General features: G+C 40.7%; 2 protein-coding genes across 2 annotated transcripts in view; both read right to left on the reverse strand.

The window, feature by feature from the left end:
• Window positions 1–9,977, reverse strand: part of si:ch211-212o1.2 (uncharacterized protein LOC492735 homolog) — a 32,490-nt gene extending 22,513 nt beyond the window's left edge. The window contains exon 1 of the mRNA XM_028809260.2: window positions 9,539–9,977. Coding sequence (XP_028665093.1) covers window positions 9,539–9,701 — 163 coding nt within the window. The 5' untranslated portion in view covers window positions 9,702–9,977. The remainder of the gene's footprint in view (window positions 1–9,538) is intronic.
• An 11,679-nt stretch (window positions 9,978–21,656) lies between these two features.
• The window catches only part of znf423 (zinc finger protein 423), a 149,281-nt gene continuing 144,726 nt past the window's right edge, over window positions 21,657–26,211 (reverse strand). Inside the window, 1 exon segment of the mRNA XM_028809262.2 lies at window positions 21,657–22,252. Coding sequence (XP_028665095.2) covers window positions 22,223–22,252 — 30 coding nt within the window. The 3' untranslated portion in view covers window positions 21,657–22,222.

Below are 26,211 nucleotides of genomic sequence, written 5' to 3' on the forward strand. Positions count from 1 at the left end.
AGCTGCATTCAGCTCTGTTGCTGTTTTTATAGTGTGCTATTTTAATCTTCATTCAGAGAAACTTTTTTTTTCTGTAGTGTTTATTGTATTTTATTACTTTTTACTATGTTTATTTAATTGTTGCTTATTATTGTTATTAAAAATGGTAACATTCAGTTTTCTTTGTTTTAAAAAATACCCAGAATACCCAGAATAGCACTAAGCAAAATAATAATAGTCACCTTAACCACTTAGCAATATCTGAAAATATGAATGCATTAAAAACAAAAAAGTGTAATTGTAAACCATATAATGAAAAATAGTCATGTGACCAAGATAGTTACATTTTCCAAGGGAGTTCCCTAATGCCCCAAAATAAAAGCCACCACTGCTATATTAGACTTCTGCAGGAAACACAGTACACTAGTGTACCCATCTTGGACCAAAGCTGCTCAAGCCAAATGGCCAATCATGACTATATTAAGGAAGGATATAAAAGACACAGACACGGACAGCTGCAGTGGTGATTTTAGATTTAGATTTATTCCTTGCATTGATGCCCCGGCTAGGGTGTTTAACTAACTAGTGCCAAAAGCTTCTGGGACAGAAAAAAAAAACACTTTAGAAATTACAGCACAGGTCAACTTCCATTAGAATAAACTCCGCTTTAACAAAATTCTAAATTTAACAAATTGTGTTTTTTGGTCTTGGCCAATTTCCTATAGAGCTAGTGTTTAAAAACTCATTACAGTGAAGTCCATTTCATCTGAAAAACTCATTACAACAATAATTTTTTTTATGAAAAAAGCAGCAAAACCATGTGTGTTTGTTCTGGCCTTCACTGAAAAATTATGATTCAGGAGCTCCACTGAACAGCCAATTGGATTGCATGTTTATGTCACTTGTTTTACTCTACAGTCTTCATTATTTAATTCAGATAACCCGAGAAGAATCTGGATGTGGCCACTGTAAGGTGTGAAGTTCCTCACTAGGAGAGTATCATGTTACATCAGTGACATTCATTGCAAAATGAGAACCTCCTCAACAGAGGAGTTCAAGTAGGGTATTTCGGGAAGACCAGTTACATTATGGGTAGATCTAGGGGCTGGATAACAGTTAATCAAATTTGACTACAGTTCTACTTGTGGATCTCTGGAGGTCTGCAGCAGAGTTCTTCAAGGTATGATTTGAAATCGTTCAGCACATCTCCCATATTGGGGATTCATTTTTGGCTCACACTTCAGCAAAAGTGTCGACTGTTGAGCATTCCTTGTGTTTATGCTTCTTGACCAGTTTCCAACATGTTTCATAAAATTTATCAATATTTTACCCTGTGAACATCGGCACACCATAATATTTAAAAAATATTTTTTTTTGTTGCATTTGAATGAGTCTTTGAATTTTGTGCTCACAAATTTATGCATTTAACAATTCTTATTTTTAAATGTGACCTCCATTTCCTCAAACTTTTTACCATGGTCTTTTAATGTAAAGATTGGTTAAAACAAACAAAAAAAAGGGCGACTCAAAAAGAACATGCAGCAACTTACATTACAGAAAACATCGGAAATTCTCATTGCCATTGATGCTGACAAGAACAAAAAAAGATGTTGCCAGCCATTGAGTCAACTTTGTCAACTGCAAGGAAAAACCATGCTATGCTCCAATCCCATTATTACATTTTTTTCATTCCAGAGAACTTTGTTCTAACAGATTTTGACTTGTATTAGTATTTCTTAATGAATAATATATTGAATACAGCGGCATTTTCAGGGCTGTCTATTAACTGTTGCGTATTCCTGCCACAATGAAGCACAAAACAGGGTGCAGGCCTCCAGAAATCCACGGAAAACACCAGGCCTACCCCTAACTCAATTCTTGGCCCCTGGACTAGGCCTCATCTTAGGCAGCCTATCCCCTATTCAAAAGACAGGCCTCAGCCTGCACAGTCCCAGAAATGGGGCTGAGGTGGTTAAATGTTTTAAATAACCAGAAGGTCACAAAATATGCAGAAGAGGAAAGAAATTGTGAAACCTCCAAACAAGGCACCTTATTATCAAAGAATTTATTACTCAAGGAGGAATGCACAAAAGGAAAGACAGGAAACAGAAAAAAAAACAGGTGGAACAAATAGAAACAAAATCCTAACACAGTACCTTATCCAAGAACCAGGGAGTCAAAACCAGAAACCTAAAAGAGACAAGCAATAACAAAGCAAGAAACAAGAACTAACCACAATCAATCTCCGCCAAAGTTGTTGAATTTTGTTCGGCTTAAGTACCACTGAGCCAGTACCACAGCAGCTTAATTAAGTGGCCCTGCCTCCTTAAGCTTAACATACAGGAAACAGAACAGACAGCAAAAAACAATAAAAATATTTATAAATGTAATGCATTATTATTATTATTATTATTAACACAAAACACAACAGTAGACCAATTTGACTGCTGCCATATTTTTATGGCTTTTCTACTGTCCACTTTGATTAATACAAGTATGAAGTAGGACTCCATTCTCATTTTATTTTTATCACTAATGTAAAAAGAGACACATGAATGGCAATTAAAGTTTAAATAACAATGCACTTTAACAACAAAAAAAAAACAACAAAACACACATTTCTACTTTTTGGCTACCTACACATCAAACGCATTGCTGAATGTAAAATTCCAGGAAGGTGACTGAAGTTTGAAGTACAACTGCCAATTAACAATTATTTAACTTTACATAAACCACACCAAAGAAAAACAACTCATATATCATATGAACCATAAATATGATGGTTAACATCAAGTACTCTTCTCCAGTCATGGGCAATTTAAAAGAATAATTCCTGTTTCTTGCATTATTTCGTTTTGTATTTTCTACAACCTTTCAGTATAAACTTGATAACCACCAGGCAGGACACAGGTCTGCTGCCTCAGTAACGGATATAGACTGCATTCTGTTCAATTCTTTTTTTGCTACAAGAAGAAGAAAAAAAAAAAACAAAACACAACACACCAAGAAATTTGCCTTACTGTTGGGCAAAATAAAAAGCAACAAGAAATAACATCAAACAGCACAAACAACCGCTACTAAATAATACAACTCATTAAAGAACAAAGCAGTGTACAGAGATCTTTCGTAACAGTTACACACACATAACATCACACTGTATTCTGAAAAATCAGGCGTGGTCTCTCCTAGACTTTCTCGTATACTCAGATATGGGGAAAGATATTTTAGGAGTAAACCTCAAGACAATGATTATATTATGTACATTAAAGAACCATCAACAACAAATTAAATTAATAATATATTGAACAATCTATCTATATATCTATCTATCTATAATCCAAAGTCTGTGTCTGTATGTCTGTCCGCTTTTCATGAGAGAACTACTTAACGGATTTAGATCAGGTTTTTTTTTTTTATAATTTGCTTGAACATTCCGGATGATTTTGTAACTTCTCTCATCACACTAAGTATCTCAGTACGCTTGCGGTACCAATTTATTTGCACAAATCCGAGAGACACACAGGGGGCTGAGGGGGGGCGCCCTCCTCACTCATGCGCCAGCCTCTCAGGGCTATCTTACCTTCACTTAGCTAGCGAAAGAGAGAACTACTTAACGGATTTAGATCGGGTTTTTTTCTAGAATTTGCTTGAACATTCCGGGTGATTTTGCGACTTCACTCATCATGCTAAGAATCATAGTTTGCTTGCAGGAGTGATATATTCGCTCTAATCCAAGACAGAGGCTGCAGGCCGAGGGGAGGGGGAAGAGTGACGTCAGGAGTAGAGAGCCAGGTAGGGTCCTCCTCAATGTCCTGTTTCACTTCTACACGGGGGGGGCAAGGGGTAGGACTAGTTATATTATAAAAGTTCAATAAATCAAACACTGCAGCTGCATGAATAAAATATAAAGTACCACTTCCATATAGCAGAAATAGCCCAAAAGCTGACAGAAATCTATGTTTTGTACCTAATACTTTTATGCAAAATTTGGTTGATCTAAGTGAAAGTGTACTGAAGTTATCATGTTTACACACGCACACAGACATAATTCCAAATTTTTGGATTCAGGGATGTCTAAAATGTCAAGATTCATCAAAATCTAGAAATGGATTTTCTGGATGATTCTGGTACTTTGTATACAAGAAAGTAAAAAAGTGTCAACACATGAAACTTAAGTCAATAAAATTACCTGTGCAGGTGTCCTCTTAGTGGTGAAACTTTTAATTAAGATTCCATTTCAGTGTCATGGATATAATACATAATTTAACTGAAATATTTGTTAAAAGCAAAAAATGTGCAAAATATGACAGCTATAAAGCCACACCTCATCCTCAAAAAGACAAGCAAAATCTACACAACTCCAACAAATCATTTGATAACCATCCCTTCAATTCCCATCCCTAATTCAACAAGGAGTAACTAAAATGATTCAAAATGCTTCCTCATAGAAAAAAAGACTTTGTGCTGCCACAGTAGCAAAGTGATTAATGGCACTGCTTTGAAGATCCAAAACCCTAGGCATGAATACAATGGCCAGTTGTCTTTGTGTAGTTGCATATTCTCCCCCCTTTCTGTATTGGCTTTCCTCCTACATCTATAAAAGATGTATTGTTTAGGTCAACTGACAGTTTCAAAGTCACCCTCTATGGGTGTGTGCAGAAGTGTGCCCAACTATGGACTGGCACCCTGTCCACACCCATTTCTGACCTTGTGTCCAGAAATGTTAGCATAGGCTCAAAGCCTTATGATCCTAAACTGAATTAAGCAAGTTTGAGGATGCTGCAGAATGTTAAATATTTTACACACAAAAGAACAAACTTCACAGCTGGAGTTTCTTAAATTCTATAATTTAACATACCCCAAAATGCAGTGAACATTGAACCATAGGCAAAAAACACAAAACAGGCAACAAATTAAGCCGGAGGCACATTATGACTTTTATTTGAAAGGGATGTCAAATTACATGACTTAACATCATTGGGAATGACGAATTACATGACTCTGTAAAAACTCTCCAACACAACTTTACATTTCCAAAGCTTGCTACATTCTCACACCAAATAATGTGCTGCCTGACAGCACAAGTACAGCATGACGCCTTTACAGGTTGGCGAGCTCAGGCACAGTTACCTGACCACCCTTCTTTTTTTTTTTTTTTCCCCCAGTTCTGCTGCGGTATGTAAAACACAGACATATTTCTCTGCTATTTTTAAGGTCCAAAACACTTGCATACCTTATTCCTCATAGCTGCAATATATGCATTTTACTTCCAGATGAGAACCCACTGGAGGTCTGCTCTAACATGCACACAAGCCCACCCCACGATTTAGGACAATACCTAACCTGTTTGATTTTGTCAATCTAAGACACTTGGGATGCTAGACTACATGACTGGCCATCACAGGAATGCACCGCAGCAGCCTCCAACTCACCTAAGACTATGTAAATGAAGTCTGTGACTGGAAGTTGCTGTAAAAATCATGTAGTGTGACAGGACCTTTAGGAACCACATTCTTCTCTTAGTGAAACAGTGTTGTCTTGGTTTCTTCACACCTGACATCTCCATCTAGACTTTATAAATAATTTAACCTAATTAACTGCTTAACTGGCTCTGCCGTCTTGTTACTTTCACGTAAATGGATGCTTGGTGATGGGGCTAATAATTCACTGATGAGTTAAGTTCACATTCTGAATCTATGATGATCTGAACATCAAGAACAGTTAATTTTATCATGGTGTCTGTATGTGTGTGTGTCTGTGGAAAAACTAGTGTGCAACGATAGCTTCTGAAAAAAAAAAAAACTGCCGTAGGGATAGTTTAATTTAATCGGGGTTTTTGCATTCTGCTCAGTTTAGTCATGGTAATTGTGCCTACTGGTTTGCCAGTTTTTTGCACATGTAGTTTTTAAGATACATATACAAGTACGCACACATGGAAACACATGCACACGCACAAACACGCTCAAAATATTTTTTATTAGTGAAGACTGCTGACAAGCTTATTTTCCCAACCAGAGCACATTCTGGATAATGAAGAGAAAGAAATTAACCCTCACCCCTAGATCTGTACAGGAAGACGTGGACAGAGGCATTAAGCCACTTCTGTACCAATCTGTCTACCTATACAGCTTGTTTACTTCATTTGACCTAATGTGTTTAGTTATTTTGGAAACTGTTCACTTCATTCACTTTCCTGTTCATTTTACTCTACACTTATTTGTGTACACTTAAAGTGAAATTTACATAGAAGTACTGAATGGGCCATTCCATACCAATTTATGTTTTGTTTTTTCCGATCCTTGCATTGTTGATAGCATGCAGTGCATCCTCAACCCTTCAACCTTGTATAAAAATTAATTTTTTTATAAAAAATAAATAATTTCTATCAGTTGACAGAAACAACATTTAAACATCAGCCAGTTTATTCATACACATTGTGCTATTCATCTAAGACAGACTGAAACCATCTATAGGAATGTACATTGTAATGCATGTATTAATAAAATGTATTGCGTTTGTCATTCCAACAGATGGCACATCACAAACATCTGTAGTAATAAAATGCATTACTACAAATGTTTGTGATGTGCCATCTGTTGGAATGAAAGAGACACAGCAACCAGATGGACACACAGACGCTTACTCTTTTATTAAGGTAGATTAAAGTGTCTTAAAGCTCTTTGTGGGCCACCATAAATTTAAATATTTGGCCATTTGTAACACATCTACCCTAATAAAGTCTATCTATCTATCTATCTACTAGGTTCACATCCGTTGTCCTCCTGTCTGGAGTTTGCATGTTCTCATCATGTCTTCCTCCAGTTTCCTCCTACAGTTCAAAGACATGCTGGTTAGGTGGACTGGTGATGCTGAATTGGCCCTAGTGTGTGTGCACATATATATATATATATATATATATATATATATATATAGCCTGCAACAGACTGGCTGCTTGTCCACAGACTGATCCTGCCTTGAATGCCCTATGCTTGTTGTGTCAGGCTCCAGCTTTCCCACAACCCTGCACAGGATCAAGTAGGTTTAGAAGACTGATGGATGAATCTACCCTACTAGTGAATCTCAAACATCTATAATTGACCTAATTTCTGTGTGTAACAGCATGTGTGGCAATATTAAACAAAAACATTCCTCCTACATTTCTTAGCTATCCTTACAGTTAAACATATTTGTTCAGTTGTTTCCAAAGCAAAAATCACAGAGATATGAGGGTAAACATAAAAGTGCTAAGGTAAACTAACTCTTATCTAAAATTGACAGTTATTCTATTCATATTTATTTAGCTGACACCACCGCCAAAAAATGACTTTTAAATGAGCAATATACAGTTTACCATTTTCCATGGATCCAGACAGGAAAAGTGACTTGCTCAGCCTCACACAGTAAAGTTAAGATGGACCTTGTGGCTTGCAGCCATATGCCACTAGGCAGAAGCATAACAACAGGACAGGCAAGGTAGGCAATTGCCTGTGGCCCCAAATGGGGGGGGCCCTCAAGGGTATCCATTTACATAAGTACTAATTGCAAGAACAAATCTGTGGGAACCCCCTTGAAGTATAAAACTGACACACTGCAATGACAATCCAAAACTCCTACCTTTAGTCAAATCTCCACCGTGATGGCATTTGTGACAAATGTTACCGTTTCAGTAACATTAAATGTAATCAGATCCAATTTCAAAAATCATGAAGAGAATTTACAGGTCTGGAAGCAAAAATTGGATCAACTCAATTCGATCAGACCATCCAACCATTTCTAAGTTGGCTTCAGCCAGTCTCTCCAGGACCCACCTATAGTTGGCACACAGCCAAAATCAGCAGCAGCAATTCAGCCACAGGGTGAGCGGGCAACAGTGAGAAGGGGGTCCAAGAAGTCAAAATTTAGTCCCTCGACAGTCCTGACAATCCCCATCACTGTTGCCTCTGATGAGAGACATTTTTCATCTTTGAAGCTGATTAAATCTTACTTGAGATCTACCACATGCCAGGAAAGGCTTTCAGCCCAAGTTCAAATTTCAACAGTGTATAATTTTCAAAGGTCTTTGGACCTGGAGGACATGGTGGCTGTATGTGCTGTATATGTGCCGTTTCCTTTTCCGGTGTCCTTTTGGTGGTGGCTTGTGCCACCACCATCTACTCAAAGCACCGTGATGTTCCAACAATGATGGATGGATTAAAAGCCAGAAGTCTGTATGACCATCAGCATCAAGTGACTTCTTGAGAACCCTAACTACAAAGAGGACTATTTCATTTATGTTAGGTAGAATGCCCAGAGGGGACTGGGCGGTCTTGTGGCCTGGAACCCCTGCAGATTTTATTTTTTTAGGTTTTTTTTTTTTTTTTTCTGTCCACCCTGGCCATCGGACCTTACTCCTTTTCTATGTTAACTAATGTTGTCTTATTTTAATTTCTTATTTTGTCTTTTATTTTTCTTCATTATGTAAAGCACTTTGAGCTGCTTTTGTATGAAAATGTGCTATATAAATAAATGAAGTTGTTGTTGTTGTAGCCTAAGCTCTCAAACAGTGATTTTGAAAGTTGCAGTAAACTTTTAAAATACTTTTTTATTTCTATTAAGTACATTTTAAATATTATGATGTGCAATTTGTTTTTATTTTCATCGCTATGTGCACTTTATATTTATTTGCATCTTACTTTTATATATTTTTATATTTTTAAAATCTACTTTATTCTAACAGTTTTTCAATTTTCAATACAGATGTGGTGTTTATTTGGATAATCTATTTCTCATAACATTGAAAAAAGAATCTGTATATTAAATTTTCCCTGTTGATCACAATAATTTAGACTTTGCACTATAACACTGTTAATAAAATTTTACCATGTCGAGAATTGATAGACGGTGCGCTGGTGGGCGCCATGGAGTTTTTTTCCTTTTGGGCCCCCAAAGTCCCCAGAATCGCCTCTACCACTAGGATGCACAGCCCTCTGTATTTTATGTTTGATTCAATAGCAAGTTTTAGCACTACACACTTTTTTATTATTATCATTAATATTGCCTGCTCCTAACCTCTCTCCCTTATGCAAAAGACTGTAATTAGTTTTGTGCCAGACGTTCGGCAAATACCGGTCTTTCCAGTTTCACCGCAAACTCCCCATACTGGAGGGTATTTCACTTTAACGTGTACTTATTTGCTTCCTTCCCACACAACCGACTACTGTCTAAAAGTTGAACTCGCGCGTTAATATTTGACTATTAGCGTTAACGCTTCGTATTTACACAGCCCTGCAAAATTAGGACTCGTGTCAGGAAGCTCGTTGAAGTTTAAAAAAAGCTCACTACAAGTTACCAAGATCACAGCCCGACACTCTGGAGGTGTGCGATGACTGCTTGAAACAAGAGCAACCACAGACCGATGTCTTCTGAACAGCATGAATACAAGACAGTTAACTTTTAAGGAAAACAAGCATGTGACAAATGAACGTTCTTTAAGTCTCGCCTTCAGAGCTGAAGGACGCTTCACTATCAGTCAAATGAGCTGTTAAGATCACGGCTGGCTCGCGGATCTCTGTGCGCTCACCTGGCGAGTAGAGCTCTGCCAGCTGCCGGGCTCCTGCGTGTTGCGGTCCCCAGCGCGGCGCTGTACTGCTCTGCGCTGCTGCTCCGTGTTCGTTGCCGTTGGGGTCTTCTTCAGCCATGGAGCGCTGCTCGATATCCGCCTCTGACAGTAGCGCCGCCGCCATCCTGTAAAGAATTGGGGTGTCAACGAGCAGTGAGCTAAGCTGGGGTGTCACAGGGTGCAGTGTCTGCCTGTCAGCGACAGCCCAGCTGGCGTAACAGTAAGCGACAGGTAAATCGATTTGGACACATACACTCCCGCTGACTCCGCCACTGCCGCCGGTGTAAGTGCGTGTTGCTACTGCTGGTTTCTCTTTCTTCACTTGAAGTGCGCGCGGGGTGTGTCCGGCGGCCTCAGGATGGTGCGTGCAGGTCACCACGGCGACAGGAAGCGGCGCCTGGTGCAAGCACTATAATCTTCCGTCGGACAACAAGAGTTGCAAATATGGAGTTCCTCTCATAGTCACCTGATCTGTTTTTTTTCCTCAGGATGAGTGCACAAGTGTCATCCGATATTGTAAAGGTGACAGTGGGTTATCTGAAAAGACACGTCATCGCAACTAAGAAAAGGATTAGTTATTGTTTGCAAGGTGCCGGTTTATCTCAGAGGCCAGAGCAATCAAACGCGAGGCTTTCTAATGACACCGCTCACAGCTCTGTAAAGTTACAGCAAATCATAAGAATATGTAACGAAAATTCGAGGGGCTACTGGGGAAGTTTGTAAGAATGATCTCTCCTAATGAGACTTAAATTTCATAAAATCTATTTAAATTGTATTTCACGTATCATAAATAAGTAATGTATGTTGAGAAGTTCGCAGCTCGTTTAGATACATACAATTGAAAGTACAGGGGGCAGGGACGTTGGCCTTGTTACTTCATCCCATCTTGCCACAGTTCTACTTAGTGAGCAAGGCACAAGATTTTCTTCAAAAGACATGCTGTTCGTTTGCTTGATTGACCAGAATTTAATCCGTGTGTATGTTTGCCCATGGACAGACAGGCTCAGCCTTGTGGTCCCGCTGCTGAAGTCCTTGGAAAGTGGAAGGATGAAGGCACATCACAAATAGCGGACGCAGTGCTTAGACTCCTCCAGGTCAGTTACTCAGTAGGGATGCCCACTGTGAGGCGTTTCCAGAGAAAATAACTGTTGTGATGAGTGGGATCTTTATTTTGGTCAGGTGTGATTGCTATGATGGACTGGCCCCACATTTTATTGACAGGGTTGCTAGATGTTTTGTGACTAATTTCTTTTTATACTCCGTCGTGGTCTGACAGTGTAATATTGTAGCATCGGCACTGAGCGCCACAGTGGATGGATTCTCTGCTCTTTACATGGCGCTTTGAAGTGGCTCGCTATTGTTAAATGGACTGCTTGCCCTCTGCTGCACTATTTGAAAGAGGTTGGGTGCAGCAGGGGTGTTCAGCGCTGGTCAGCTGTTGGAAAGCCAGCAAACCTCCTTGTGTGGAGATGCAGATGTTCCTCTCTCTTGGTTGTTTTCCTTTACTGAACTGGCACTGCAAACCTCACTCTAGGCCTGATGGGGTGCTGCTGAGGTGGTCTTCCTTCTCACAGGTTCTCCCATGTCAGCAGAGGACTTCTGAAGCTCTGCTAAACTGACTGTTGGGTTCTTGGTCATCTCCCTGACCAAGACCCTTCTTGCCCGTTTACTCAGGCTAGATGTCCAACACTAAGAAGAGCCCTGGTGGTTCCAGACTTTTTCTATTACATTATTATTGAGGCCAATGTGCTCCGGGAAACACTCAAAACTTTAGAAATGGTGATACCCATGCCCTGATCTATGCTTCACCACAATTTGATCGTGGTGGTCTAAAAAGAGTTCCTTGGATTTCATGGTTTGTTTTTTTTTTCTGACATGCAGTGTGAATTGTGGACCTTCTGTACACATGTACAAGTGTGCCTTTCTAAGTGATGTCCAGTCAATTCAACTTACCACAGGTACATCAAATTCTAGACATATCTCAAGGAGGATCAAAGAAAACAGGATTCACCTGACCATAATTTGGAGTGCAACAGCAAATGTTTGCATATCTACATGACTGAGAGATTTCAGTTTTTGATTTTTAATAAATTTGCAAACCTTTCTGAAAACAAGGGTTATCGAGTGCAGATTGATGGTCAAAATGGCAAATCTATCAATTTAAAACTGAATCTACAACACAATAAAATGTGCAGAAAGTGAAGGGGCCTGGAATCTTTCTGAATCCACTATATATTGATTATCTTTAAACATTTACCCTTAATTCCCCTTTACTGTATAATAAGCTACATATGCAAAGAACGCAGTATTGCCATCCAACCAATGCATGGCTTCAGTGTTTCCAGTGGGAGACCGACTATGGGGAATTTTTTAGCATGCCAGAGACAAATAAGAGTTATGAGTGAAGGCACAGGTGGTGGTGAACAATGGAGGACAATATTTACAGAGTTTTATTGAAGTTTTAAGGTAAACTTGTTCGAGAGATGCTTGTACTCTGAAGTGAACCAACCTTTGACAATGCATTCAAAGCCCACACTTACAGTCCTGTTGATGAACGGATTGTATTATTTTACTTTTCTGCGTCCGTGTCTCCCATGCTATGCCAGTTTGAGGATTATTATGTTCACTAACATAGCGAGATACCCATTTATTAACCTCCTTAGCGTTAGTCCTGAGTGTCACTCAGTCAATGGTACAGACACATCTTGTGCAAGCGTTAGACCGAGGATTACTCAGGCTGTAAAAGTGCCAACAGTGCTAGTGCCGAGCGTTACTTGGGCAATGGTGTAGATGTGTCTTCTCCTAGCCTCATAATGGCGTCTCGTAAAACACACCTCACATCAGCAGTGATGCCGAAGTGAATCTGTCTTCAGGCCAGTGAAACTGAAAGTGATTCTGGTGAATCCAAAAGTGACGAAAGCATCACTTGCACATGTGCAGTGTGCTGTTCATATTACGAGGTGAGACACAAGAATAACTGGATTGGTAAAAACAAATGTATTGATGAATTACAGCATTCTAAACATTGTTACCTTCTATATACTCCCTCTCCCGATCTCTGCACCACTCCATACGTGTCTTCCATAGATTGAAACAGAGCTGGAAGACTTCTTGCTTGAGGATCATCAACAGGCTTGCTGTTTCTGTCTTCACTTCATCCACTGAAATAAAATGTGTTCACTTCAGGTCACTTTTGATTTTCGGGAGCAAGTAAAAATCACAGGGAGCTAAATCGGGCGAATAGGGAGGATGATTGAGGACAGGAATGTTTTTGTCAGTCAAGAACTGCTTTATGGAAAAAGCAGTATGATCATTTCGAACAGTCTGATTTACCGTTTTGATATTTTCATCCGCCCGAGATAAGCGTGGGCGACCTGGGCGTTGAACATCTTCCACATTTTCTTGTCCTTCCTTGAAACGTTTGTGCCACTTAAAAACTTGCGCGCGAGACAAACTGTTATCACCGTACACTGTTTTTATTTCAGAAGTTTCTGTGGCTGTTTTGTTCAATTTCGTGGGAAATTTGATGTCGATTTGTGGTTTGATTTTTTCACCCGACATTATCGGGTCAAATATATGGAAATAAGAGGTAGCTCAGTGATTTGTGCCTCCTACTCACGGCTCCAGCGTCCTGAGTTAGGATGCCTTGGTCATGTTGGGTTAATTGATGATTGGCCTGATTGAGTGTGGCCTGCGGTGGGCTGATGCTCCATTAAGTGTTGTTCGGGGATATGCTCTGGAAATTCTAAACTGAATTAAGGGGGTTGAGAATGTTCTGGTAGGAAGAAGCATTTGGAGTTTTTTTTTAAAGTAATTATAAAGACTGAAACCAGGAAGTGCTCCTTTATGCAGAGATTTTGGGACAAACTACCAAGTCACATAGTTGAAGCAGAAACCAGCAACTTTTAGGTATCTGAATGAGTCTGTGACATCTTTGCTTATCAGCTAAACAAATGAGCTGGTGGATTGAATGGTCCCCTCTTGTTTGTTATATTTCTTATGTTCTTAATAAATAAACAGCCAACTTACCCAAGTAAGTGTTGCAGGTTAGAACCAAACTTGAACGGGGAGGCCCAGTCCATTGTAAGATACAATCATTCCCATCATGCTGGGGTCAGTCTAGAGTGCTCAAATAAGCTAACCCAGTGGCATAACTAGGATTTGATGCACCCTAGTGCAAAAAAATAGATTAGCGCCCCCACCTTTTAAATCCAATTAAAAGAAGACCACCGTCAGTGAGATACGTGAAGTAAATAGGCTACATAAACGGTCAGTAGTCCTAATTAAGATGAATGGAATTGTGGAAATTAGGAAAATCTGATCACCTTTATAAAAGGATAAGTGTATATGTCTCTGTCATTCCAACTGATGGTACATTACAAACATTAACACGCTTTTACAAATCCCATACCAAATGACATATTAACACAGACATTTGCATTGCATGCTGCACTGTTAATATTAATGAAGAGGCCTACGTTGACAGCTTACATTTTAACCTGTCTTAGACTGGTAGCACAGCTAGTTAATAATAAAACCTTACAAAACAACAAGTCTCCTGTAACTGTGGGACCCCCACACACCCGGTCTATAGTTATACTGTCGGTGAGATTTAGGAGGAAAGCCCAGGCATATACATGGAGAATGTGCAAACTCCATACAGCAGAGTCAAACCCAGGGTTCTGGAACTGTGAGGCAGCAATGCTAAGTCATTTCATATATTTATTTAATTAAGAATTGTAATGATGTATGAATTATTTCAGACAGATCAGTTATTATTATGTGTGCGTTAGAATGATTTTGAATTCAAACAAATGCTGACAATGTTTTTCAATGTTATTTAATCATTAAAGTAGAAGATTTGTTCAGACTAAGGAAGTCCTTTGGGGGGTATAAAAGTTTGACTTTCACGGCTCTGCTAGGAGGCTGAAACAAGCGACAGGACCCCCACTTCATGTCCCAGAAGAACGCAGGAACAAAATTTGTATGTAAAACCAGGCCACTGTGGGGCACACATTGTGCACAAATGACAAACACACGTTTGTCGCCGGCTATCACCCTAAACTTCAAGTGTTGGGACTGTAGGCAAAGCAGCCGAAAACACACAGAGACACGTCCAGAGAGCGACCAGGCTGGCATCTGATCTCATCATCCTGCATCTGCAGCCACGCTGAACATCCCGGGCTCTACACTGTTATGTTACAGCCCTGGCTCAAGTATGATCTCTTTTCTTTTGAAGATTTTTTTGTTTTTTGAATATTACTTTCTACAATTTGTTGTTAATTCTGTTTGTGGTTCCTTTATTGTGTTTACAAAATATTGTGATGTTCATGAATGATTTTGTATTTTGTGTAATGTTAGTAATTTATGCCGTTTATGTAGTTGTCTGACCTGTCTCCTTGTGCAGAGCCAAATTAGGCGAGCCATCTGATTATGTAGCTGGGCTACACGACAAAGGTACCGCACTGAACCAATTTTTTAGTTCTTCCAATGACCAGTCTTCCCACACCATCCCTACTACATCAACAACTCCTACCATGTTAACTGAAATGGCCAGTGATGAGTCCACCTCTGACCATCAGTGTGGACTGTCCATAACTGAGGACCAAGTAAAGAGGCAACTGAGGAAGCTACACACAGAAGAAGCTGTGGGACCAGATGGAGTCTGTCCTCAAGTTCTCAAGGCCTGTGCTGACCAACTTTGTGGTATCCTCTGTCACCTATTCAGTTTGCCCATAAGGCTCCAGAAAGTGCCACCACTGGGGAAGATATCCTCAATCGTTCCTGTTCCAAAGAAGGCAGACGCCTCTTCAACCAATGAGTACAGCCCAGTGGCACTTGCAACTCACATCATGAAGACCTTTCAGAGATTGGTCCTGGACTGTATGAGTTGTCTTGTGGTAGACCACCTGGACCGACTGCAGTTTGCTTGTCAGACAAAGATTGGAGTGGAGGGTGCAGTTGTCTGTCTGCTCCTCAAGGCTTAGGGCGGGTTTATACTTAATGCTCAGAACGCATACACATATGCATCATAGCTGCCACGCATTCCCAGCTCTCATCCTCTTTGCATGCTGTCAGAAATTAATGCGATGTGTGCACGAGTTTCAGTACCAACAGACATCTGGGCGCTGCATTGTGTTCAAGTTTTGGTACGTGACGTCAGCATTGTTGTTTACGAACATCTCCATAGTGACAAACATGCCTGCCAGAACAGCTGACATCAAATCGGCAGCTCTTTGAAAGTGGATATGGAAACGTGCAAGACGAAATAGAAAAATATTCTAGACAGATACAGCCGTGTGAAGTGGAAAATGTCTGAGAAAAGAAGTGGGAATTAGGCCATTGTAAAATAACGCAGTGTGACAGCAAGCTGTAATTCTGCTCCAGCAGGATCGATCTGCATGCTTCGATGTTTGACGAATGGTTCAATGTGGTGAAGCAAATCATCAAACTTAAATGCCGACAAGTGAAAATACTCGTGGTGCTTTTCTTCATCTGTTTCTCACACAGGCAATACAAGCGTCGGATATTCCCGCTCATAACGACGCGATACATTTCAAGGTCTCACATACCATCTTCTGTGTCGCTGTTGACTTTTTTTTTTGGCACCTTCACAACAGCATCAGAATGCAAAGAATTTTTATCATTAACATCCGTCTTCCCTCAACTCACAACACAACAAAACCAGACCTTGTTTTCTCACCATGATGATTTCCCACACTGCCACCTGGTGGAATCCTCCTGATTTACATAAAGTAAGTGCACAAGTATAGTCGGTACCATGTTTGGGTGGCAGCAGCATCCGCAAGTGCACGTGGCGTTAAGTATTTCCCCGGACAAAGCTGACAGCACTGTGAGGAGTACATGTTTTGATTTCTCCAGTGCCTTCAGTACCATCCAGGCATCCCTGTTAAGGGCAAAACTCAGAGATATCCATCCATCCATTATCCAACCCGCTATATCCTAACTACAGGGTCACGGGGGTCTGCTGGAGCCAATCCCAGCCAACACAGGGCGCAAGGCAGGAAACAAACCCCGGGCAGGCCGCCAGCCCACCGCAGGGCACACACACACCAAGCACACACTAGGGACAATTTAGAATCACCAATGCACCAACCTGCATGTCTTTGGACTGTGGGAGGAAACCGGAGCACCCGGAGGAAACCCACGCAGACACGGGGAAAACATGCAAAGTCCACACAGGAAAGGCCTGGGAAGCGAACCCGCGTCTCCTAACTGTGAGGCAGCAGCGCTACCCACTGCGCCGACCATAAAACTCAAGAGATATGGTTCTGGAAATCATCCTGCATTACTCCTGTTCCAAAGATGAAAGAGTGCTGTGCTGGGTGTGTTCAGACTACCCACAAGCCATTGTAAACATGCTGAGTTGTGTCAATGTCTATCTGTAGCACTTACCTTATAATTTTCAAATTGTCGCTGCACTCGGGTCCCAATCCAGGTGGTTCCAGGTGGCTCTTGCTGCCAGCCTTACCGTATGTTTCTTTACTTTCTGATGTACCCTCATAAGTGTTAACATTCGTTTTTGTATTGTGTATTCTGTATTGTTGAAATTTTTGGACTATTGCAGAACAATGTGTTATAAAAATGACGGTATGTTAAAAATATTGTAATGTTGGGGGATTGAACTTGGAGAGAATGAGAGACACACACACTGTGGAAACTTCACGTCAGGGAGTGGAGGATATGAGAAGGCCAGCACTCTCTTGTAAAGACGCTCTTTATCACAAAAACCCTCGGTTTCAATACGTCTCAATTCTAGCATGGATCAGATCGAGGAGGGAAGCGAGAGGGTTGGGGGAGTCAAACCAGAGATGGGGTGGGCAAGATAGAAGTGAACTGTGGCAGCAGGAGAGGGAGTGGACTTTGGCATTGAAGCACCACTGGCAACACGGGTTCATCTGCTATGTTTTTTAAGGCTCTCGTTTTTCCCATTTTTATTTTGTTTTGGCGTGTGTATTCCCTCGCATGTCACACGGTTACCAACCACAGCTCCAGTCAATAACTACATTGATATCGGACTATTTTAATGAAGCCATTGAAGAACATTTTGAGATATGCTTATTAATAATCATTCATCCATCCATTATCCAACCCGCTATATCCTAAGTACAGGGTCACGGGGGTCAGAATCCCAGCCAACACAGGGCGCAAGGCAGGAAACAAACCCTGGGCAGGGCGCCAGCCCACTGCAGGGCGTGTACACACACACACACCAAGCAAGCACACACTAGGGACAATTTAGGATCGCCAATGCACCTAACCTGCATGTCTGTGGACTGTGGGAGGAAAACGGAGCACCCGGAGGAACCCACGCAGACACGAGGAGAACGTGCAAACTCAATGTGCTTCCACCCGGGAAGCGAACCCAGGTCTCCTAACTGTGAGGCAGCAGCACTACCCACCGCGCCACCGTGCCGCCCCCTATTAATAATCAACGCTAGACAATTTAAAGATAATCTTTTAAATTTGCCTTATTTTTTTTTAAGAATGTCAATCTCTGTAGGGCTGCTGGGGACCCTCAAGTGTAGATTGGACTTGGCTGCTCATATACAGGAGTGCAACAAAAGCCGCTTACCTGTACCAAAGGCTACAACCAACCAACTCCTAATCCTCTGAGGTGACTGACACGGTCTTCATGTTAACACAGACTAGAGTCACTGAATATATAATCGGCACTAAAATGTCTTCTTGATGAAGATCTTAAAATGTTTTTTTCTGAATTACTACCTAAGGGGGACTGTGTTTTAGATATCAGGGGACATTTGGTGCCAATCTCAGCACCAAATGGCTGCTTTAGTGAGCTGCTGTAGTCTGGACATTGTCTGAAGCCTGCCTTCATGGCAGAACAAGACGGTTTGGTCCAGAAGAGAACAGCGCCACCCCTTGTACCATGCATAATGCTCCGCCCAGGGGGGGAGTGGTCAGAAGGGGAGTTTTCATCCTTTACAGTCAATGACTGAAGCAGAATCAAGTAACAGCCAGTACTCTGTGTTTTTGTTTGGGCCTTGGTCCTCCTCCCAGTGCATCGCAAATTTTACACGCTTTCTAAATTGAGTTCTCCCGTGGAGTTTCACGCGTGATGATGTTGGATCAGACAGTGAGAGATGTTGCTGCCGTAATGCCACTGCAAAAAAACAGAATGCTAACAATACGTCATACCAGAGCATACCGATTCACTTCAAGCCCTTTCACATGTGGAATCCCTCAGTGGCCCATCCTATTGTCTTTATACATGCTCCCTTTAGGACTTGGACTTTAACAAATGTGGCATCTATCATTGCTATGAAGATGATACACCAATTTATATGCCCCTAAAAGATAATAACAGTAATTCAATAAAGGATTTATTAAACTATGTCAAGGACATCAAGGGTTGGATGTGCCTAAATTTCTGGAAACTTTACAAGGAGAAAACTGAAATTCAATTATTTGGTCCTGTTGACCCTTTTATGGGTCTTGTCCCTTTGTCTCCTTTCATAAAACTGCACATATATAATTTAGGTGTGATTTCTGACAATGTTTTTAAATTTGAATAACAAATAAATGTGGTTGCTAACCTCCTTGGTTTTAACCCAAGCATCTGTCAGGTTCAGAATTCTATGTAAAAATGACTAAAATCAAAGGTCTTTTGGGATATGATCTAATGTACAGTGATAAGCCTGAATAAAGTACAGGATGGTACTCTGATACCAAGTAGTGGATCAAATAATATTATACAATAAAATTCATGAAAATTGCTATGCATTTTACCACTCTGAGGTAACTCATCAATGTTTATGAGGGGTGGAGCCTTCAAATGCACCATGCTGAGTAAACAAGAAGCTGTAAAGCCAGTTTCAGAAGAAACTGAACCATCAGTTGGTCATCAAACGTTGACACGGATAGTGAAACTGATGCTTACAGTAGTGTACGACCAAACTACTGTGACATGCCCGGTGAATTTGGTCACCTGAAGCAAAATGACTGTGATCAAGTGGAAAGACAAGAAGGACGTTAGCCCCCTAAGCACTGTTCGGAAGGCATCAACTGTTAGTAAGCCTTGTGCTGTAGTAGCCTAATAATAAAAAATAATAATTCATTACATTTATATAGCACTTTTCTCAGTACTCAAAGCACTATCCACACAGGGAGGAACCTGGAAACGAACCCACAATCTTCCACAGTCTCCTTACTGCAAAGCAGCAGCACTACCACTGCGCCACCTGTGAGACCTACAATAACATAAGGGGCATTTTGATCATGCATGGACATTCTACCCTGTCAAAAAAAATACACAAAATGTCTAAAGAAATAGACTTCTACTGTCCCAATTGTAATGTCAGAGTGTGTGATGGTGACTATTTCAAAACATGTCACATGAAGGACATGTACTAAATCTGCATCAGTACAGCAGCGGACACTAGACATACCTTTCCTACTGTAATTTATGTGAACATTTTGGTATTTATATGTTTCTGTTATACATAATAACATTTTTTCTTGTTGAAAAAAACTCAATGTTTTTAGTTAGTTTTTCTGGAGTTAAAGAGAACAATAAGGAAGTTCAAGCAGGATTCCATCAGTTAAGAATCTTGACTAAAGTTAAGCTGCTTTTATGTTTTAAAGATTTATAAGTCGTGCCTCAACAGGATTGGACAAAGGGTACGGGTCCTGAACATCACACAGGATTCAGCCCTACAATATGACATTCCCATTGGTCCAAGAGGTACATCAAGGAAGCACAACACCAGCCTAAATTCAGGCTAATAGAGAAGCCCAAGGTCTCTATCATTGCATTCATCCCAAAGCCATGACAGCTTAGTAAGACATAGAGCCACTTGATTATCTGGGCATATTGAATGTATAGACTCTTAGCAGGAGCTGCTGCTATCTATCCGTGTTGTTTCGGTGTAAACTGTCACCCTCATTATTTTCTTCTGTTTTAGCCACATTGGGAACCATACACTAAGGAATGTTAATCAATCTATAATGCAAGAATAATACTCTAAACCTTCTCTCCTGCTTGTTTTGGTGCTGTATCATCTGGGATTATAGATGCAAGAGAAGGGGACATATTTAGCCACAACCCAGATGGTGACCATAAGTGAATTTGTAACCGGCTGACCAAGTGTACATATGAGGACTATAGGAGGGCATTTTGGACACTCTCTTCAAGTTTACATTAGAACAATCTAGATGAGAACAGGCCATTCAGCCCAACAAAACTCACCAGTCCTACCCACTTAATTCTTCTACAAAAAACATTGCCTAGTTTTAAAAGTCCCTAAAGTCCTATTGTTTACCACACTATTTGGTAGCTTATCCCAAGTGGCTATGGTTCACTATGTAAAGAAGATCTTCCCAAAGAAAATGCCTATAAAATCAAGAGTCTGAATGTCAGAATTGGGTTATCTTAGGACCCTTTCGTGGTAAAACACGTTCTACCTTTCAGACTTCTCCAGGTTTGAATATGAGCAGACTGGATGTTGGATGTTGAATGATACTTTAATACAAGCTAAGTATAAAACGGTCATTTCTGTTAATTCATTTTTGTTGTGTTGTGGTTATTTTGACACTCTAGTGGCTTTATGGTAGTATTATAAGTCGAGTGATATTTCCACAGTGCATTTCCCAATACTGAACCTGGTCAGCTCGTGGAGCTAGTGTTCACTGCTGGGCAAAGTTTGAATCCTAGTCTAGGTCTGTGTGGAGTCTTCATGTTATTTTGTGTCCACGTAGTTCCTGGCGATGTGCAGGTTAAATGACTGGCGAACAGGAATGTGGGGTGACTTATATACTTGTACCTGATGGCATCAGGACAGGGTATGGCTCCTCTTCAACCAAGAACTAGAAAAAGAAGGTTTTGGAAATGAAAGGGTGAACTGATGTTGCCTTTCGTGGCCCATTTTCTTCTCAGTGGTTGTTAGAAGTGAGATCACCAATCAACATCATAGAGCAAGCATCAAGTCAAACTAAAGACTCAAGTGGACCAGTTGCCATGGCAGACTTTCCCTTTGTTTAGAAAGGAAGTCCCATACCATGCATGGCCACCCAGACAATGAACACAACGAACAGTGCATCAGGCCACACAGGCTGTACGGACCTTTTTATTTGACAAGTTATTGCAATCAGGTTTCATTCACATTTATAAAGGAAAACACCATTGAGTCGCACTGGAAGCCAAGTGCACGTCACCATTGGCAACAGTCCTGTGAACGGGCCAATCCAATCAAAGCCTTAGTCTTTCTGGACTTACAAAAAGGAAAAGAAAAAAGAAAAAAATAAAGAAAAAAAGGATAAAAGGAGACTTTGCAAATAGTAAATACAGTCGGTAAGCAGTCACATCACGGCACGAGAAGCGCGACTACCCAAGAAAACAAGAAGCGAACATAGGACACAAACGCAAATGGCTCTAGGGGCGGGAGAGGAGCCTCCCAAAAAGCACTACTCAAAGCAGGACAGGAGAAAATACTGTGTGGAGAATACTTTGAATATCATTCCGAGCTGCTCCCAGCAGCGTCCTGTGGCCAGATCACTGGAGTCTTCATCTGGGCTGCAAACGACACTTTGATTGGATGCCATGCTTCGCGGCTGTCCCCCCTGCCAAGTCCTATCAAGTGTGCAGGAGAGGCGGCGTCCAGCAGCTCACTGTGCATGCTGACTCAGCGTGTGGTTCTGCAAGACAGAGAGAAAGAGAGAGATGAGAGAGAGGAGAGTGAGTGGGTTACCCAGGTAGGCCTAGGACAGGAAATTGAGGTCACACACTGGGACAAGCAGAAATTCGACAAGTACAGTATTTGTTGCAGGACGCTTTAGAGTAGACATGGATCTCTAGACTGAAGAAGGCATAGGCTTAACATTACACAGGGACAGACTGAAACACCATAATAAGATCACATTCTCAAACCCACTTCATCAAATTCAGGGTCATGACTTGCTGGAGATAGACTTGAACTTGAGATGGCTTTCCAAACATCATAGGACCCAACTGTCATCATCACATCTGGTTGGATTCACATGTAATTTCTTCAATATTTGATGGGTGTTATGAGGACAGTGTAATACTAATATGTTAAAAATATGTAATTAGAAAAAAAATGTAGAAACTTACTACAGGTTAGATGTAGTAATGATAAAAATCTCAGAAATGGACTAGTCTGCTAGCCTCTGGGAATACAGGTGGGCTGAGATGAAAGGCCATTTACCAGCTTACATTGCCTAAGATAGGTAAAATCTGCGATACCCCATTTCCCACCAGGAGGAAAGCATGGGGTGCATTGGGGCCTTAATCTCCCTGAGCTGAGCTGAGATGTGGTGAAACAGGACTGGAATGAAGCAGGGAGTCAGCTAATCCCACTGGTCCAGGAGGTACATCAAGGGAGCAATATGAACATTAAGACAGGCTAAACAAAGAAACTCTTTATCTTTTCGCTGCAATATTCACACTGGCCATGTTGTCTATTTATGCCACTCCTTCCAAAAGAGCATGCCGGACCAAGCAGGACCAGAGACCAAGACAGAAAGGCACCTGACAGTCTAAGCAAGATGAACTGATTATTAATATTATTTTGCCAAAACTAACATTTGTACTTTGTTTACTAATTTGGGGATATTATCTCCAACACATGAATACAATACAAACATTTGTAACTTTATCTTCTGCCATGTCATGCACTCTGTCTGTCTGGGGTCACAGAATGGAAAAGAAAAGGTCTGGTACTGATGTACAATAGCAGTCAATGCTGACAGTGTAAAAAGTGCAATAATCTGCAATAAGATGCTGCAGATGTTCTATCAGATGGTTGTGGTGAGCGCCCTCTTCTACGCGGTGGTGTGCTGGGGAGGCAGCATAAAGAAGAGGGATGCCTCACGCCTGGACAAACTGATGAGGAAGGCAGGCTCTATTGTAGGCACGGAGCTGGACAGTTTGGCATCTGTGGCGGAGCGACGGGCACTGAGCAGGCTCCTGTCAATCATGGAGAATCTCCAGACTCCAGAATCTCCAGACAGAGGAGCAGCTTCAGCGACAGACTGCTGTCACTGTCTTGCTCCACTGACAGACTGAGGAGATCGTTCCTCACCCACACTATGCGACTGTTCAATTCCACCTGGGGGAGTAAATGTTAACATTATACAAAGTTATTGTTTGTTATACTTGCATTTTTATCACTCTTTAATTTAATATTGTTTTTTATCAGTATGCTGCTGCTGGAGTATGTGAATTTCCCCTTGGGATTAATAAAGTGTCTATCTATCTATCTATCTATCTTATCTGTATGGGAATTGGTGGATAAATGATAAAGAGTATAAAAGGAACAGTTTCACCCTAGGACCCTAACACGACAAAACACCAGGTCAGGGTCCATATTTCCTTTTAATGCATTTTATCATAAATTTACATCTCCATTATTCGTTGCCCCTTTTTTTAATGCCTTAACTATTTTGTCAGCCATTACGATAGTAATCCCTAAAGTTGTTTGCACCAAGGTTTTTTGGCAAATGTGTGTGCGAAAATGGTTGCCGCTAAAGTAAAACAGCAAAATGACTCATGAAGGTACAACTGAGTGCAGCCAAAAGGTTAGTTGTCAGAAGTTTGGAAATCAGGTGACACAGTACAGAACAAGGATGAACCTACAGGCATTCTGCAGTGTCGAACTTGCAAAATGGTACTTAAGTATGAATCCAAAAAAACAGTTAATTCAGTGCTGCAATGACATATTGACCGGTCCTGCCATGCCATCTAAAAGGCAGTCATTCTCGATTGTCCTCTAATCATTAAACAGACAGTTGCCCTTCTTAGAGTTAAACAAGAAGTTACAGAATAAAACGTTGTTTTTTGCTATAAAGATCTAAGGCCTTTCCAATACTGTTGGCTTTGAAGAAACAGCACATATCATGACCTTGTATAAAATTTAGCAAAACTAATATTTGGGGTTTTGTTTGAAGCTTCTGATCTAAAGAAATACTCCATCAGAATCTTTTTTAATATGTTACATTCCCCATGTGATTTGTAGTTATGGCTGAGAAAATTTTTTATCTCATGTTTTCATGTGGTGGCAACAGTGGCGTAGTGGTAGTGAATGGTTGGTATGTGGATGTCTGTTCATTCTGCAATAGACTGACATCCTGTCCCGGGATTGTTCCTGCTTTGCACCCTATGCTCCAAAAACCCTGTGACCCTGGTCTAGAATAAGCAGGTTAGATAATGAAATTACACGTTTTCATGCAGAACAAGAAAAAAAAAGTTTATGATATAACAGAACCCAATGGTGAACAATGCTGTACAACAATTATTCTCATGTTACTCATGTTGTATAATCCACCCGTCATGTATCCATTTGTATGCTCAAAATGCACAAAACTCTTGACCAATGAATGAGGGGGAGAGGCAAGTCTTCAATTCAAAGCACTGTACTATGGGAATGTTTTTTCCGTTTACGATGTAAGCTGCCTTTTCAGCAAGTAGCTATTTATATTGGTAGCAAAAAATGCATGCGTTTTGCACATTTTCATCAAATGACTAGATAACAGATTATGCAACATGAGTAATGTGAGAAGGATCTTTTAGCATTGTTTGCCATTGCACAGCATTGGTCGTCATTAGGTTCTGTTATATCATAAACTTTCTTCTCTCATTCTGAATGAAAAGATGAGCTAAAAAATTTCTCAGTCATTACTACAAACTACATGGGGTAAGTTTACATAAATGAAAACATCAGTTTTGAATGGAGTACTCCTTTAAAGGTAAATTCAAATTTACACTCGTCACTTATGTAAGCATCAGGAGTGTCCCATGGGAGCTGGTTGATGGAAATACAGGGGTGAGACGCGGGGTGTAACATAGCCACTAATGCTTCCTATCCCATGTTTAGAATGGAGAAAAAGCCACAGAAAGAAGCCTGAAGTCACTACCACCCATGTCCGTCAAGCCCCACCCCTTCCTCTCCTGAATATATTTAACCAGACACCACACCAGAAGATGGTGTTCACTTGGGTAGCAGCTTCCAGGAAGGATGAAGCTCCTGACCTTCAGAAGCCCAACTCTTAAGGCTTTTATAATGCACTGATTGCAACCAATTTTCTTCTTTATTTTTGCTCTCATTTCAACTGGGACTTTAAATAGGGACTCCCTAGAGGCTCCAACTCTTTATCCATTTGCTTTGATTTATTTTACCAACTCATTTTTGCATCTTGTACTAATTAAGCTATTAAATTTGATTTTACTTAGCAACGATTTTCGGATGAGGTGCTATTTGGCAAGTAAGATTTTATTCAGACTTTGGTTGGTGGAGGACATGTTTCAGCTGGGTTTGGATTCAAACCTTTAGTGCTGTAGTTCAGGTCGGGCTGGGCTCAGACAGAATATTCTCAGGCCATGTTTAGGTCCATTTAGAGCTTGGGCTGGAGCCAACCCTAGTGGCATCAGCTTCAAGGCAGAAACCAAATGGGAGCCAGTCCATAGGCTTGATCATGCGCGCACATCAACATGGAGCCAGTTTAAAATCACCAATTAACTTAACATGTCTGTCTTTACAATACAGAAGGAAAAACCACACAGACATGCGGTGAACAGAGAGATAAACTTGGCATGGTTCTGAATGCAATAGATAGATAGATAGATATAGATAGATAGA

The sequence above is a fragment of the Erpetoichthys calabaricus genome, chromosome 9, assembly GCF_900747795.2.
Source record: "Erpetoichthys calabaricus chromosome 9, fErpCal1.3, whole genome shotgun sequence".
NCBI classification, from domain to species: Eukaryota; Metazoa; Chordata; class Cladistia; order Polypteriformes; family Polypteridae; genus Erpetoichthys; species Erpetoichthys calabaricus.